Source organism: Anoplophora glabripennis, unplaced genomic scaffold (assembly GCF_000390285.2).
Source record: "Anoplophora glabripennis isolate ALB-LARVAE unplaced genomic scaffold, Agla_2.0 scaffold301, whole genome shotgun sequence".
In the NCBI taxonomy this organism is placed as follows: domain Eukaryota; kingdom Metazoa; phylum Arthropoda; class Insecta; order Coleoptera; family Cerambycidae; genus Anoplophora; species Anoplophora glabripennis.
The window spans coordinates 442459-457747 of record NW_019416435.1 but is presented as its reverse complement, the minus strand read 5'-3'; the positions used below and the strand labels follow the sequence as shown (position 1 = coordinate 457747).

The window sequence follows — 15289 nt, the reverse complement described above, 5'->3', positions numbered from 1 at the left end:
GAAGTAGTGTAAATGTAACCCTCCTGGCATCCTTTGGATGGAGTCAGTCATAGGTACTGTTATGAAATGCTCCAGCTATGTACAAGAAATCCGAATAGTAAGTTATTTATGGCTGCTACTCTATTAAAATGAAATTCGGTATTCGTAGATTTACTGATTGGTAGGCGTACTGTGAACCCCACTTTTTAACATGTTTCTTTGTAATTCTATTCTGCGGTTTCAGTCTTTTATTTTTAAATTCAACGTCACACAATTTCTTTTGTAATCTTAACACCCGATATTCTACAAACGGTGCTCTCTAGAATTTTAATAGCCAACATTATTTGAGCCTTCTGATACAAGGTTCAGAAATATGGTAATTTTCATTCACAAAATTTTGCAAATGCTTTGATGGGACATTAATTTAAAAAATTTTACATACCAGAATCGAACTAACTAACTAAGAAATGTTTTATTTGATTCATAACTTTAACGCTCTATATCTCGAAAACGAATGTGTCGTATAAAAAAAAACCTTAAATTACACTGAAGTAATTTATTAATAAAATCGAAATAAAATAAACAATTATACAGGGTGTCCGGAAATTATGTGTCAAGACTTCAGGAGGTGATTCCTCACAAAAAATTAGGGTCACAAAGTCCTATAACAATTTTTCGAAAACTCAATATTAACGGAGATACAGGTGTCAAAAAAAATTTTTTTTTTAGTTTTTCTTAGATAACTTTTTTATTTGTGATTTGATTTTTTCCAAGTCTTTCCTATGTATTACTAGTGCCCTTGTAGATTTATGTTCCAAATATGATGCAAATACTCCAGTGCCAAACGGCCTAACCTGACCTTAATCTTCGATCTATGGCCCACAACTTTTTTGTTTTCACCGCTTTATAAATTTGAACAGCACCATGTTAAAGAGTATCAAAAATTATTTAAAAAAGTATCTCTTGTTGCGATACAATAAAATGAACCGTTTCTGAGAAAAACGACTTCAAACATTTTCATGTGTTAACGCTGTTTTAAACTGATATTCACAGTTTCAACTCATCAATACAAAATTTATTCACTAACTACATTATTAAGTAACATTTTTATTTAGTCTATGCTCTTATAATAAGTTCTCGAAATGTTGTCCTTCCATTTCGACACACAAATTCATTCTTCTCAGAAAGTTGCGACGAACCCTGAAGAATATGCCCTCTTTTGCTCTTATTATTGCAAAACTGTCAATAATTCGTTGCCTCAGCTCTTCCACGTTATTCACAGGCCTTCTGTATACCAGTGACTTAACATAGCCCCAAAGGAAAAAGTCGATCGGGTTCAAGTCGGGCGATCTGGCAGCCCACTCTATGAATCCACCACGCCCTATCCACCTCTCAGGGAAAATTTCATTGAGGTGCTCTCTCACCGTTAAACTGTAATGAGGCGGTGCACCGTCATGCAGTAGCCACATTGCACGTCGCACTCCAATAGGAACGTTTTCCAACAAAACTGGCAGATCATTTTGTAGAAAGTGTAGGTAAACCTCACCACCAAGCCTTTGAGGAAAGAAATGTGGCCCAACTAAATGATCTCCCACGATGCCAGCCCATACATTCACAGAAAATTTATTCTGGAACCCACGTTCCACCACTAAATGAGGATTCTCGTCACACCAATAATGTTTATTATGTAGATTTATTACACCATCATGCCCGAATCCAGCTTCATCCATGAAAAGAATTGAATTGATGAAATTTCTGTTGCCATCATGGAGATTTATAATTGTCCTGCAAAAATTCAGTCGTGCAATCGGATCTCTAGGGAGTAGGGCTTGGACCTTTTGATAGTGGAATGGATGCAGGAGTTGTTCCTGCAAAATTTCATGGACTGAGCTTTTGGGAATATTTTCCTGCGATGCAATTAACCTGACGCTTATATCAGGATTATTATCAACCACATCTAAAACACGAACTTCAGCCCCAGGAGTTCGAGTTCGTCGTGGGCGACCGACATCAAACCGCCTCGTCTTAAAAGAGCCAAACTCACCCAATCTCTGATGGACAGTGCTAAACCACCTTCAGTCGTGGAATTCTCATATTTGGAAATGCATCTCGATACAAACGTTTTGCTCTTGATGCATTTCTCGCAGCTAAGCCATAATAATAATGCATGTCGCGCAGCTCCTCATTCGAATATTTATTATAATTATTATTGTTATTATTATTACTCATTTTATCAGTTTTAATCACGATACTTATTACACACAAATGATCACAACAGAATAATTCACATAAATATTATCTGTCAAAAGCAGCTAAGGCAACATTAGTTATTGTTTTCAAAGCCTCCTTTGTAAATCTTAAAAATCAGTTTAAAGCAGCGTTAACGCATGAAAATGTTTGAAGTCGTTTTTCTCAGAAACGGTTAATTTTATTGTATCGCAACAAGAGATACTTTTTTAAATAATTTTTGATACTCTTTAATATGGTGCTGTTCAAATTTATAAAGCGGTGAAAACAAAAAAAATGTGGGCCATGGATCGAAGATTAAGGTCAGGTTAGGCCCTTTGGCACTGGAATATTTGCATCATATTTGGAACATAAATCTACAAGGGCACTAGTAATTCATAGGAAAGACTTGGAAAAAATCAAATCACAAATAAAAAAGTTATCTAAGAAAAACTAATAAAAAAAATATTTTTTGACACCCTGTATCTCCGTTAATATTGAGTTTTCGAAAAATTGTTATAGGACTTTGTGACCCTAATTTTTTGTGAGGAATCACCTCCTTGACGCATAATTTCCGGACACCCTATATAATTACATTATCAATATTGTACTTATAGAGGTAATTGAATGAAACGAAAATGAATTTACTAAGGCTGGAAACCGTTATACAAATTCTATATTGCATTGCAATTAGTACCCTCACAAAAGTTTTGAAGTAAAACGAATTGTAAATTTATTATTTTTTGTACATACATACATTGGGGCTGAGTGACCGACATAACTTTTATTTATATGCAATATAGAATTTGTATAATGATTTTCAGCCTTAGTAAATTTATTTTATTACCTCAGTAGGTACGACAACTTTGATAGTGTACCTGAGATACCTGTTGTCGGTTTTACTTGACTGACCACAGTATGTTTGTGTACACAACTACTGTAATTAACTATAAAAAAACTAGGCTTAGTAAATCCAAAAATTTGTTTTTGCCTTTGGCAGCAATAAGTTACAAACCTATTTTACAGAATATAATTTGTCTCTTTCATCTCTTACAGGTTTATATTATTTGCTTATTGTTCCTCATAATTAAAAGTTTATATGGTTTCCAAGAGCTCATGAAAATGAATTTGTGTACTTATTTTTTAATTTAAACAGCAAAAACAGTGGCATGTTTTTTGTATGGAAGTTTCATTAGGAAAAATACAACAAAAAAATAATTTATATATACATTAANTATTGTCATCTACTAGTTCTTTGAATATCACTCCAGTCTTAATCTTTGCCCAATCATATCCCGTTGTTAGTCGGTATAAAGTATTGCTTGTCTATCCCTGAATCACGAGATATAGTTCTAGAAATGGCAGGACAGCAGTACCTATTTGGTAGCTGTATCGTCGTTGTAATTAATTTATGTGCTGATTAGTAATGACCCTCCAAACAGCGTTCCACCACACCACAGCTGCATCGAATTGAAATTCTCAAAGTCCTCGTGCAAGTCCAAAAGGACGCAGTGACCTTTTATAATTGTCTATCAATATCAGCTATCCAGATTGATATAATCCCGAGTAACTGTTAGAAATTTTACCTTTCGGAACCACTGAAGACCAGATCGACTGGATGGATTAACTTTTTAGTCTTATATATAAATTATCGGTTCTCCTTAGGTTCCTTTGTGCAAACTCATTAAAAACTTTTGACAATTTCCCTGAAAAGAATATGACAAGGTCATCAGCGTAGGCTTTCATAAAAGTTCACCTTCGATGGAGGCCACAGAGCACGAGTACTGGTCCGCTGCTGAATTCCACCTTACGTACATCCTTGCCTCACAGCCACCCTAACCGTGGTAGTTTAGAAGTAGTGTAAATGTAACCCTCCTGGCATCCTTTGGATGGAGTCAGTCATAGGTACTGTTATGAAATGCTCCAGCTATGTACAAGAAATCCGAATAGTAAGTTATTTATGGCTGCTACTCTATTAAAATGAAATTCGGTATTCGTAGATTTACTGATTGGTAGGCGCACTGTGAACCCCACTTTTTAACATGTTTCTTTGTAATTCTATTCTGCGGTTTCAGTCTTTTATTTTTAAATTCAACGTCACACAATTTCTTTTGTAATCTTAACACCCGATATTCTACAAACGGTGCTCTCTAGAATTTTAATAGCCAACATTATTTGAGCCTTCTGATACAAGGTTCAGAAATATGGTAATTTTCATTCACAAAATTTTGCAAATGCTTTGATGGGACATTAATTTAAAAAATTTTACATACCAGAATCGAACTAACTAACTAAGAAATGTTTTATTTGATTCATAACTTTAACGCTCTATATCTCGAAAACGAATGTGTAATATAAAAAAAACTAAATTACACTGAAGTAATTTATTAATAAAATCGAAATAAAATAAACAATTATACAGGGTGTCCGGAAATTATGTGTCAAGACTTCAGGAGGTGATTCCTCAAAAAAATAGGGTCACAAAGTCCTATAGCAATTTTTCGAAAACTCAATATTAACGGAGATACAGGGTGTCAAAAATAAAAATATTTTTTTAGTTTTTCTTCGATAACTTTTTTATTTGTGATTTGATTTTGTCCAAGTCTTTCCTATGTATTAATCGTGCCCTTGTAGATTTATGTTCCAAATATGATGCAAATATTCCAGTGCCCACAACTTTTTTTTCACCGCTTTATAAATTTGAACAGCACCATTTTAAAGAGTATCAAAAAATATTTAAAAAAGTATCTCTTGTTGCGATACAATAAAATGAACCGTTTCTGAGAAAAACGACTTCAAACATTTTCATGTGTTAACGCTGTTTTAAACTGATATTCACAGTTTCAACTCATCAATACAAAATTTATTCTCTAACTACATTATTAATTAACATTTTTACTTAGTCTATGCTCTTATAATAAGTTCTCGAAATTTTGTCCTTCCATTTCGACACACAAATTCATTCNTGTTGTCGGTTTTACTTGACTGACCACAGTATGTTTGTGTACACAACTACTGTAATTAACTATAAAAAAACTAGGCTTAGTAAATCCAAAAATTTGTTTTTGCCTTTGGCAGCAATAAGTTACAAACCTATTTTACAGAATATAATTTGTCTCTTTCATCTCTTACAGGTTTATATTATTTGCTTATTGTTCCTCATAATTAAAAGTTTATATGGTTTCCAAGAGCTCATGAAAATGAATTTGTGTACTTATTTTTTAATTTAAACAGCAAAAACAGTGGCATGTTTTTTGTATGGAAGTTTCATTAGGAAAAATACAACAAAAAAATAATTTATATATACATTAATGGTTAACACTTTTATTTCTAGAGGAAACTGTTACAAATTTGGCGAAAGTAGGTATATAAAAAGATAAAATAATAGTTAACTTTAAGTTAAGTGTTAACCAATGACTGTAACAGCGGTCTTAAGTATTATAGATTTCATTAACAAACCTGAACTTGTGAGAAATTTTTTTATGTCATTTTAGTATTTCGTCCTTTAAGTATTTTGGTTCCTACAGAAATTGCTTCATATGTATATGTTTTTAAGTGTTACGTTGTTAAAACAAACCGTTATGTCGAATTAATCTTCGCCGTAACATTTTCATAAATCTGTTTAAATACCCACTTTAAATAATTTCTATATTATTTGTTTTTATGTGCAAATTGAAAATGTTATTTTACTTTTGGGAGTATGTGTCGTGTAAGTACTTCATTTATATTTTTTAACGTATTTAATGTTTTCTTTCATTTAAGTTGTACAGTGTGATTTATTAAGAATGGGCAATCTCTAAACTGGATATACTACACACCAAAATATGACGATTGAGCTTTAGCATGTCTTATACAAATGTTGCAAGTTTACGAGATACAGGGTGTTTAATGTTGGAATTTCATTTTGATATATCTTTTGGAATTGTTAGTAAAATCAACTCGAAATTTGGTAATTTTATATATTTTGGTATGAGAATTACGAATTTGATGCTGAATTTGCCGCTATCTGTACAGGGCGTTAGTTACACCCTGTGACTTCAGTAAATAAGAACATATTTCTTTTGTCTAAGAACTATGGCTAAAGTAAGTTAAAAATCTAAAAGGTAGTTCAATTCTACACAGAAAAGAAACTCTCGTTTAATTCATCCAACTCTATGCACATGTCAGTTTTGTGATTTCCTAAAGTAACACGATGTTACCAACTTCTGTACAGAAAATGCCAAATTCAGCATCAAATCTGTAATTCTTGTACCATAAAACATAAAGCCACCAAAAATTCAAAAATTATTGAGACATTCCAAATTAAAATTCGAACTTTAACACCCTGTATCAAGTAAACCTGCAACATTTGTATAATGCGTGTTAAGCTCAATCATCATATTTTGATATGTAGTATCTTCAGTTTGCCCATTCTTAATGAATCACCCTGTAAATTACCACTTTGCAAAAATAAAAATACATAAAGAGCATAGTCTTAAATACAGAATAGTTTCCCTGTTTTCTAGTAAAATGGCACTTTAGTTGTCGTAACTATACCTAAATATATTAATTGCTGGGGCAAATGGGCTTTTAATTTGTAATTTAATGTAATGACTATAAAACCAATATCTATCTAAAAGTCTCTCACCCCTGCAGGGAATCCTCTTCAAGACTCTTAATTTCTTTTCAAGATATTCTCTGGAAGAATTATTCCCAATTATAATGAAATGCCTGGGAATGATCATTATTTCTCGTAGATGCACATCCAAGACCTGGGATAGAGAAGGCCACCAACCATTTTCTGAAATGCAACATTTCATGAGGACTCATCAAATTCAATTTATTTTGCTGAATGAATAAAATTATTTCATAGAATTGCCATGGAGGCAGTTATTATTTTGTACTCTAAGGTATAGAGTAAAATAACTTTAATGGATATTAAATGGTTTATTTTCCTTGAAATGTGCAGCAAATGCATAAACTCTTTTATTTAAATGAAATTTTAACAATCCTGAAACTTTAAATAAAATAACAATTAGAACATTTTCTGTATTCTTAATTAATGGCGCAATTTATTCAAATACGAGTATATATCCATAACTTCATTTAAATTAAATTTCAGCACGTAAAATTTATCTTGCAACCAGTAATTGTTGATTCAATAAATTAATAAGGAAATTTGTCAAAATGCATTAGCGCACTTAGTAAAATATTCAGAGTAACCTTAAAACATATGCATCTTCCCCTTAACTAGAGCGTTTCAACTGGATACTTAGGGAAAGATGGTCGAATGCGATGTTCTTGTTATTTAAAAAGTAATCAATTAACTTTTAAATATGTCATTAGCTGCCATTTACTATAAAAGTTTATTTATGTAAGAAATAATTAATAATAATACATACGTCAAAGATTCGTGCAGCAATTTTAACTGTAACTTAAAAGAAAATGGGGTATTTCTCAACGACATACTCTAAATTATTTCCTATGTGAATTATACAGAAAAATTTAAACAATAATTACGACCAAATTTCTTAATCTGCTTATATTCCAAGATTTTTTTGTTTATAATTAGATCTATATACGTGCATATAAATGTATACTTGTAATTAATTTACAGAAAGTAATTTTTTCTTATAACTTTAAAATAGTTGCAGATTACGTCGCTTTTTTAATATATTTTTTTTACTTCATTGTAGCCATTTATGTAAATGTTGACATTAGGATGAGTCCTGCAAAATGTAAATTAAAGCTTTTATCGAAATCACAGAAAACTTTTCGACACAAACTCTTTCAAAAGCATATATTAAAGTAAAAGTTTTGTAGGAGCATACAAATAGAATAAATAATAAGTTGACATGAGTACATAAACATCTACTTCCATTGCGATACCAAAACCTCATCTAAATATGTGTATTTATGACATTATAAAAACAGTTTTATAATATTTGGCTGAAACAAGCAGAAAAACTATCAAAACTCTTTCAATTTCCATCGAATCCTGATTCTTCTTGCATTGCCTAATTTTTGGGCGCCAAAATTACAAAATTTCTAAGAACACCATAAGAAAATATATCTAAAATTGGCGCCGTTGTAATCGTTTTTCATTTCCTACTTACAAATTTCAATTGTTGGAACTCATTTCAGGATCTATTTGTTCCATAGTTAAGCAAATCTTACCGAGTCTGAACAATCGAAGATTAGAAATTATCGTACATGTTTATTAAAACCATAGACCAATTTATGATTAAAACCTATAATTCTTTACTATTTAAGAATATGTATGCATATTATTGTCAAAAATAAAATTAAGTATAATTTGAAAAAACTAACTTATGAAACAAATTTTTTTGTTGGAGTTTAACAATAAAATGATAATATCAAAATTGTGTCGAAGCATTTGTGCATAAATATTTTGGCGAAAAGTGAAATTTTTGGGTGAAAACTTGTCCAAATATGTTTTCCTTAATTTTGTCCAAATATATCATTTTCGTAACATTTTGAGGCGCTGAACAGTAAGTGATTGCCTAGTATCATTCAATAATGACAACTTCTTATTACTTGTCTATCGCATGGTATTTTTTCATGTGGTGTGTATACAGGGCGTAACGTAAAAGTTGGGAATAAATTAAACAGTGGATTCTTTAGTTTAAAAAATAATTTTTTGTCATATGAAGTGATGCTCGACGGGTTTTCTTTTCCAAGCTACAGGGCGCTAAAAAATTTCAAAAAATTTAGTTTTGCTCCAATAACTTTCGAACATTAGAAGATAATGGAATGAAATTTTATCCATAGCTTAATTTGATAATCCCCTAGTAAAAGGAAAAAGATTGGTTTTGTAAGTTGCTCAGTGGCGTGCATACGAATTATATCGTAAGGTTTTTCGAAGAAAATTGTGGTAAGCCACTGGTGAAAACATTTTTTTTTAATTTTTTATGATCCACTTTTTATTTTAAACAAAATTACCCTCTTGCGTTTTATTCCTAGCTCTTGTCACTTTTCCATAAATAAACGTTTTGTAAATACCATTTTTTCCTATTGCTAACATAGGAAAATGAAAATAAAAACATTATAAGTATTTTCCTTTGACCAAGCCACCAAAATTTGTTTTCAGAATGGAATACTCATTTCCAGAATTAGCAGATATGCATTTTATTTACGGCCTTGCCAACGGGAATACTATGTTAGCTGTGCGTCTTTATGTTGAACGTTTTCCAGCTCGGTGTATTCGTGAAACCGGCTCGTTAAAACCTTGCACCTCCGGCGGAAGATCTCGAAATGTAAGGACAGTACAACTTGAAGTACCGCATCCTTCAGATGGTCGAGGTGAATCGTAAATCAAGTAGGTACTAGAAGAATTGGAAGAATGGAGAGAGTAAGTCATATGACTGTCCAACGAATCCTGCATGATAATCTGCAAAGAGTTCAGGCGCTTTCTGTCGAAGATTATGCACCACGTCTTAGATTTTGTACCTGGTTTTTAAATAAGTGCAATCGGAACTTGTTATTCCACCCATCCATTTTATTTACCGACGAAGCTGGATTTACAAGGGATGGTATAATTAATTTCCACAATAGTCATATGTGGCCTGCTCGTTCTCTCGAACTTAATCCATTAGACTATTATGTGTGGAGGGCACTTAAAAAACATAGTTTATTCCGTTCCCATTTCTGATGTACAGATTCTTCGTCAAAGAGTTGAAATTGGCTGTCAGCAAATTCGAGATATGCCTGGTATTTTTGGACGAGTAAGAGAATTTATGAGAAAATGCATTGAAAAATGTATTGAAGTTGGGGGGCAACATTTCCAGCACCTTTTGTAATCTTGTTTATTACTTCTTATTACCTACTCAATAAATTCTTTAAATTCCAAGTCACTAGTGTTTTTTAATTATTGTTAAAATAATGTGATATTTTAATATCATTTTCAAAACATACAAGTCTTTTTTAATGCCTGTTTGACCATTTTCGGTAGCTGGGTCAAAGCATACATCATAATGTTTTTGTTATTTTCATTTTCCTATGTTAGCAGCGGGAAAAATGGTATTTGCAAAAGTTTTATTTACGGAAAAATGACAAGAGCTAGGAATAAAACACAAGAGGTTAATTTTGTTTAAAATAAAATGTAGATTACACAAAAATATTAAAAAAATGTTTTTACCAGTGGCGTACCACAATTTTCTTCGAAAAACCTTACGGTGTAATACGTACGCACGCCACTGAGTAACTTACAAAGCCAATATTTTTCCTGTTACTAGGCGATTATCAAATTAAGCTATGGGTAAATTTTCATTCCATTATCTTTTAATGTTCGAAAGTTATTGGAGAAAAACTAAATCTTTTGAAATTTTTTAGCGTCCTGTAGCTTGAAAAAGAAAACCCGTAGAGCATAACTTCATATGACAAAAATTTATTTTTTAAACTAAAGAATCCACCGTTTAATTTATTCCCCACCCTTACGTTACACCATGTATTAGTATATGCAAAAAAACGTACTTTAATGGCCCATTTACGCGGCATTAAAGAACTAATGGACATAGTGGTAACGTATGAAAGTTCTGACGAAATCTGCACATCTTTGTATACAGAGGTTTCCAAATAGTCATGAACCAACACTTGTAAATAAAGGCAAAATTATCGGTGGAATTAGCAGTTCCAAAAAATCTCTCATCGTGTTAAAGTCAGTAGATACCAAAAAAATATACAACAAAGTACTCGAAAGTTGAAATGGAAACACATTACCAATTCCATAACATTTCACAAAATAAATTCGTAGCATTATTAATAAAAATTATTCAATGGGCAGTTAATAAAAATAAATATGTTGACTTCGACACTGAAAAGGAAATATCCATGGTAATAATATGGTACCTAAGATAGTTAAAAATAAAATAGCAAAATGTGATAATTCTTCTTTTTTATACTAAACCCCGTATTTAAGCAATTCTCCAACAACGTTAATAAATACAGTTTTTAACGAAAACAAAAATTAGGCACTTTGCTTACGAAAAAATTCACATTTAGAAATTTTTTGGACGCCCTGTATGTTTTATTACATATTTGATTACTGCTCATGGCTTCTCAAATAAGCAAAACTTGTTATCAATAACCTTTTCTCGAAAAATCAACAATAAAAAAAAGTTTACAGTAGTGCGATATCCGGGGACACACTGTATATAAACATTCACATCAACGAAAGCTGTGCATAAATTTAAAAAAATAAATTTTCCTTTTAAAGAATTAAACCTACAAGTGTTTTCGTGATGGAATAATAAACTAGAAGAGTGGCCTGAAGCTAATTGAATGGGCGCTGTTATTCTAGAGGAATCCCGACAAATGAAAATGACAGTGAGTAAACGTTCNTGCAAAAAAACGTACTTTAATGGCCCATTTACGCGGCATTAAAGAACTAATGGACATAGTGGTAACGTATGAAAGTTCTGACGAAATCTGCACATCTTTGTATACAGAGGTTTCCAAATAGTCATGAACCAACACTTGTAAATAAAGGCAAAATTATCGGTGGAATTAGCAGTTCCAAAAAATCTCTCATCGTGTTAAAGTCAGTAGATACCAACAAAAAATATACAACAAAGTACTCGAAAGTTGAAATGGAAACACATTACCAATTCCATAACATTTCACAAAATAAATTCGTAGCATTATTAATAAAAATTATTCAATGGGCAGTTAATAAAAATAAATATGTTGACTTCGACACTGAAAAGGAAATATCCATGGTAATAATATGGTACCTAAGATAGTTAAAAATAAAATAGCAAAATGTGATTATTCTTCTTTTTTTTACTAAACCCCGTATTTAAGCATTTCTCCAACAACGTTAATAAATACAGTTTTTAACGAAAACAAAAATTAGGCACTTTGCTTACGAAAAATTTTACATTTAGAAATTTTTTGGACGCCCTGTATGTTTTATTACATATTTGATTACTGCCCATGGCTTCTCAAATAAGCAAAACTTTTTTTCAATAACCTTTTCTCAAAAAATCAACAATACAAAAAGTTTACAGTAGTGCGATATCCGGGGACACACTGTATATAAACATTCACATCAACGAAAGCTGTGCATAAATTTAAAAAAATAAAATTTTCCTTTTAAAGAATTAGACCTACAAGTGTTTTCGTGATGCAATAATAATAAACTAGAAGAGTGGCCTGAAGCTAATTGAATGGGCGCTGTTATTCTAGAGGAATCCCGACAAATGAAAATGACAGTGAGTAAACGTTCCGGCTAAATTGGAAATGCCCCTTTTACAGCTGTCTTGATTTTAATACCCTGAAGTACAATATAGGGATGACAGTATCTCTTCACATAAATATACGTTCGTTTTTAAGTACTTCCGAGAACTACTCGTGTGGAATTATGTGAAACAGAAACATTATGGTTCTGGCTGTGCTTTATTCACATTTATAGCACTATAAACAGTTAAGTGTCGATAAATGTGATGTAGTATTTTTCTATGCAAGCACCGAATCTGTAGATTCATAAAAATCCCTCATCAATTCTTCTATAACTGCGATTTGGAAAATTTCTGTTTTCATTTATCGCAACACAGATAGAACTCATTTTTAGTACCTACTTAAAAACTAAAGCATAGTATCTACTCATTTTCAACAAATGATATAACATTTTTTAAGAATACCTACATACATATTTGTCAATTTTTTGAACGGTAATAAAATATACCTATGTTAATTTAAAATCCAGAACGAAAATTGTTTCTAACTAAGTTCTAACTACTCTAAGTTCTAACTAATTTAACACTGTAGTAAAAAACAGAGTTTTTTGGTAGCAAATTCCTAATTAACAGAGAAGTGTAGTGGCAAACTTCACTTATTAATTTTTCACCTAGTATGCAGTCTCGGAAATTTTGCTTCCAGAATTCTAAAATTCAAAATTTATATTAAAGGTAGGTATCCTTCTTGAATGCTTAGATTACCCATTTGGAGACGTTGCGAGTAGCATAGATTTTGCGCAATGAAGCTTTTTGAAAAAATTGTAGGAGCCACAAATGATGTGTTTAAAAATTATTTTCAGCATTATGCATTAAAACGCATTAAAAAATGTTGGTTCAGATAAATCAAATATCCTCTATATTCGTATATTTGTAGTTAAAATTGGCCATAAAATTCTACGTAGAGAAATGTAAATAGTTTTATATTGAATGCCAAATTATTTTAAAAATTATTCTTAAAAATTTGTGAACACAAAATCTACTAACTAGAGACAAAATAATTGTGAAAGACAAAAGTAAGTCAATTACTCCGGATTTGTGTAATGTTCATTTATTTATACAGGGTGTCTTCTACAGGTATGCCAACTTTAGAAATATCAAACGACCTTTCTCTGATTTTTAAAATAAATTATAGGACACATTGTCGAAAATCACTAGATGGAATATTTTCGAACAAATCGACAGGGTATATAAAAACTTTATTATTATTTTATTTAAAATTTCTTGTTGATCCAGATTTGAAATATATTGAAAATTATTATGAAGTACTTTTATATTTTTTCACACAGTTAAACTAAATTTATATACATAGTATATATAAGGATCTATTGTATTGAGTATCTGTATCGACTTGTTATACTCATGGAGGGTTTTTTCCTTTTAAGTGCTTGAAAAACATTTAAGTACCTTATAGTTTTAATGAATAAATTAATTTTTAGTGAAATAAACTGTATTCAAGTGAAATGCGGCAGTTTATTGTAGTATAACAACCTCGGGTTCGATCAAAAAAATAAACGTAGTTGTGGCCAAAAATATGTGATCGTCATAAGGAATACCTACGTTGTGTGTATCTATTTTTTTTATTGACCGGAAGGCGCTGGCTACTAACTTTTTTTGAGGGGATGTATGGTTTAATTTTATAAAACAAAAGCAGAGTAAATACACCTAACTTTATTATTTTACGTACAACAGTCTTCAAATCATACATGTGACAAATAGAACAACAAAAACATTAACAACCATTTAACATAGAATGAGAGTGCCAGGCTCACCTAGAGCTCCTGTGGGGAAAGAGCATGGCAGAGAAACCCACGATCGTTGCTCTTACCTCCCAAATATAAATACAAAACAACCGCTAACCAAAGGTATAAATTAAGAACCTTTGCTAATGATAAATAAGACCTGTCTCATTTAATGAATCACTAAATGTCATCTGTTACCTCATATTAGTCATACACACTTCCAAGTAAAACTGAAGAGGTTTGGTGTTAGTTAGCCAGCAGGGCCGGAAGGTAATAATATCAACAATAATAACAACAATAATTTCGGAGGAACAACGACAATAATAATAATAATAGGTAAGGTACTGGAGTCCCATACGGGAGGCAATCCAGCTATGAGTTGAGATTTCGGAGAACAACGACAATAATAATAATCAAGGACGAAAATGTTAGTAAATTCAACAAAGCTCTTATATACGTATGACATAAAGTGAGAACAAGAAATCAAAGAACAACATAATCGTGATAAAACAAGTTAAAAGTGAAACAAAGAAGTTGCTATTGCAATATCTGGGCAGTCACGACAAAATATACATATTTTAACATGTAATAAATAATGAAAAATCTTCAATAATAATTGTAACAAATTTACATTAGAAAAATATACGCCCCTGAGCATAAAACAATGAAAGCTAAACATACAAAGAATTATTATCATGAAACATCTATAATCATCACAATCATAAGGTTACATAGAACAATTAACAACAAAGTACTTCAAGAATATTACCTGACAACTAATACGGGTTTAACACTTTTATTTTTCACTATTTTGCCACACTGTCCGCCGATCGTCTTGCTACCTATCTGCCCACTGTTATCACTTCCACTGCCTATCTTCAACTATCTAGGCTTCCTCCCAGAATTGCCCCATCTAGGCATTTGTTTTTTGTGCTTCCTTTTAACTGTCAATATTACGTTTTCATTTTTATATAACACTCATGTAACAGGTGACGTCGAAGTTGATAAGATAAGTACGGTTTTGCACATTATATGAACTTATTATTTCCAAAGCTGAAGTTTATAAATAGAGTAAAAAAGAAGTAGATCATTCATTTTACATTTGTAATA

At 31.5% G+C, this 15289-nt stretch overlaps 1 protein-coding gene across 1 annotated transcript in view; it reads right to left on the bottom strand.

The window, feature by feature from the left end:
• The window catches only part of LOC111691526, a gene marked incomplete at its 3' end in the record, with an annotated part of 336616 nt that overhangs the window by 179640 nt on the left and 141687 nt on the right, over positions 1–15289 (bottom strand). The window contains exon 4 of the mRNA XM_023454534.1: positions 6833–7009. Coding sequence (XP_023310302.1) covers positions 6833–7009 — 177 coding nt within the window. The remainder of the gene's footprint in view (positions 1–6832; positions 7010–15289) is intronic.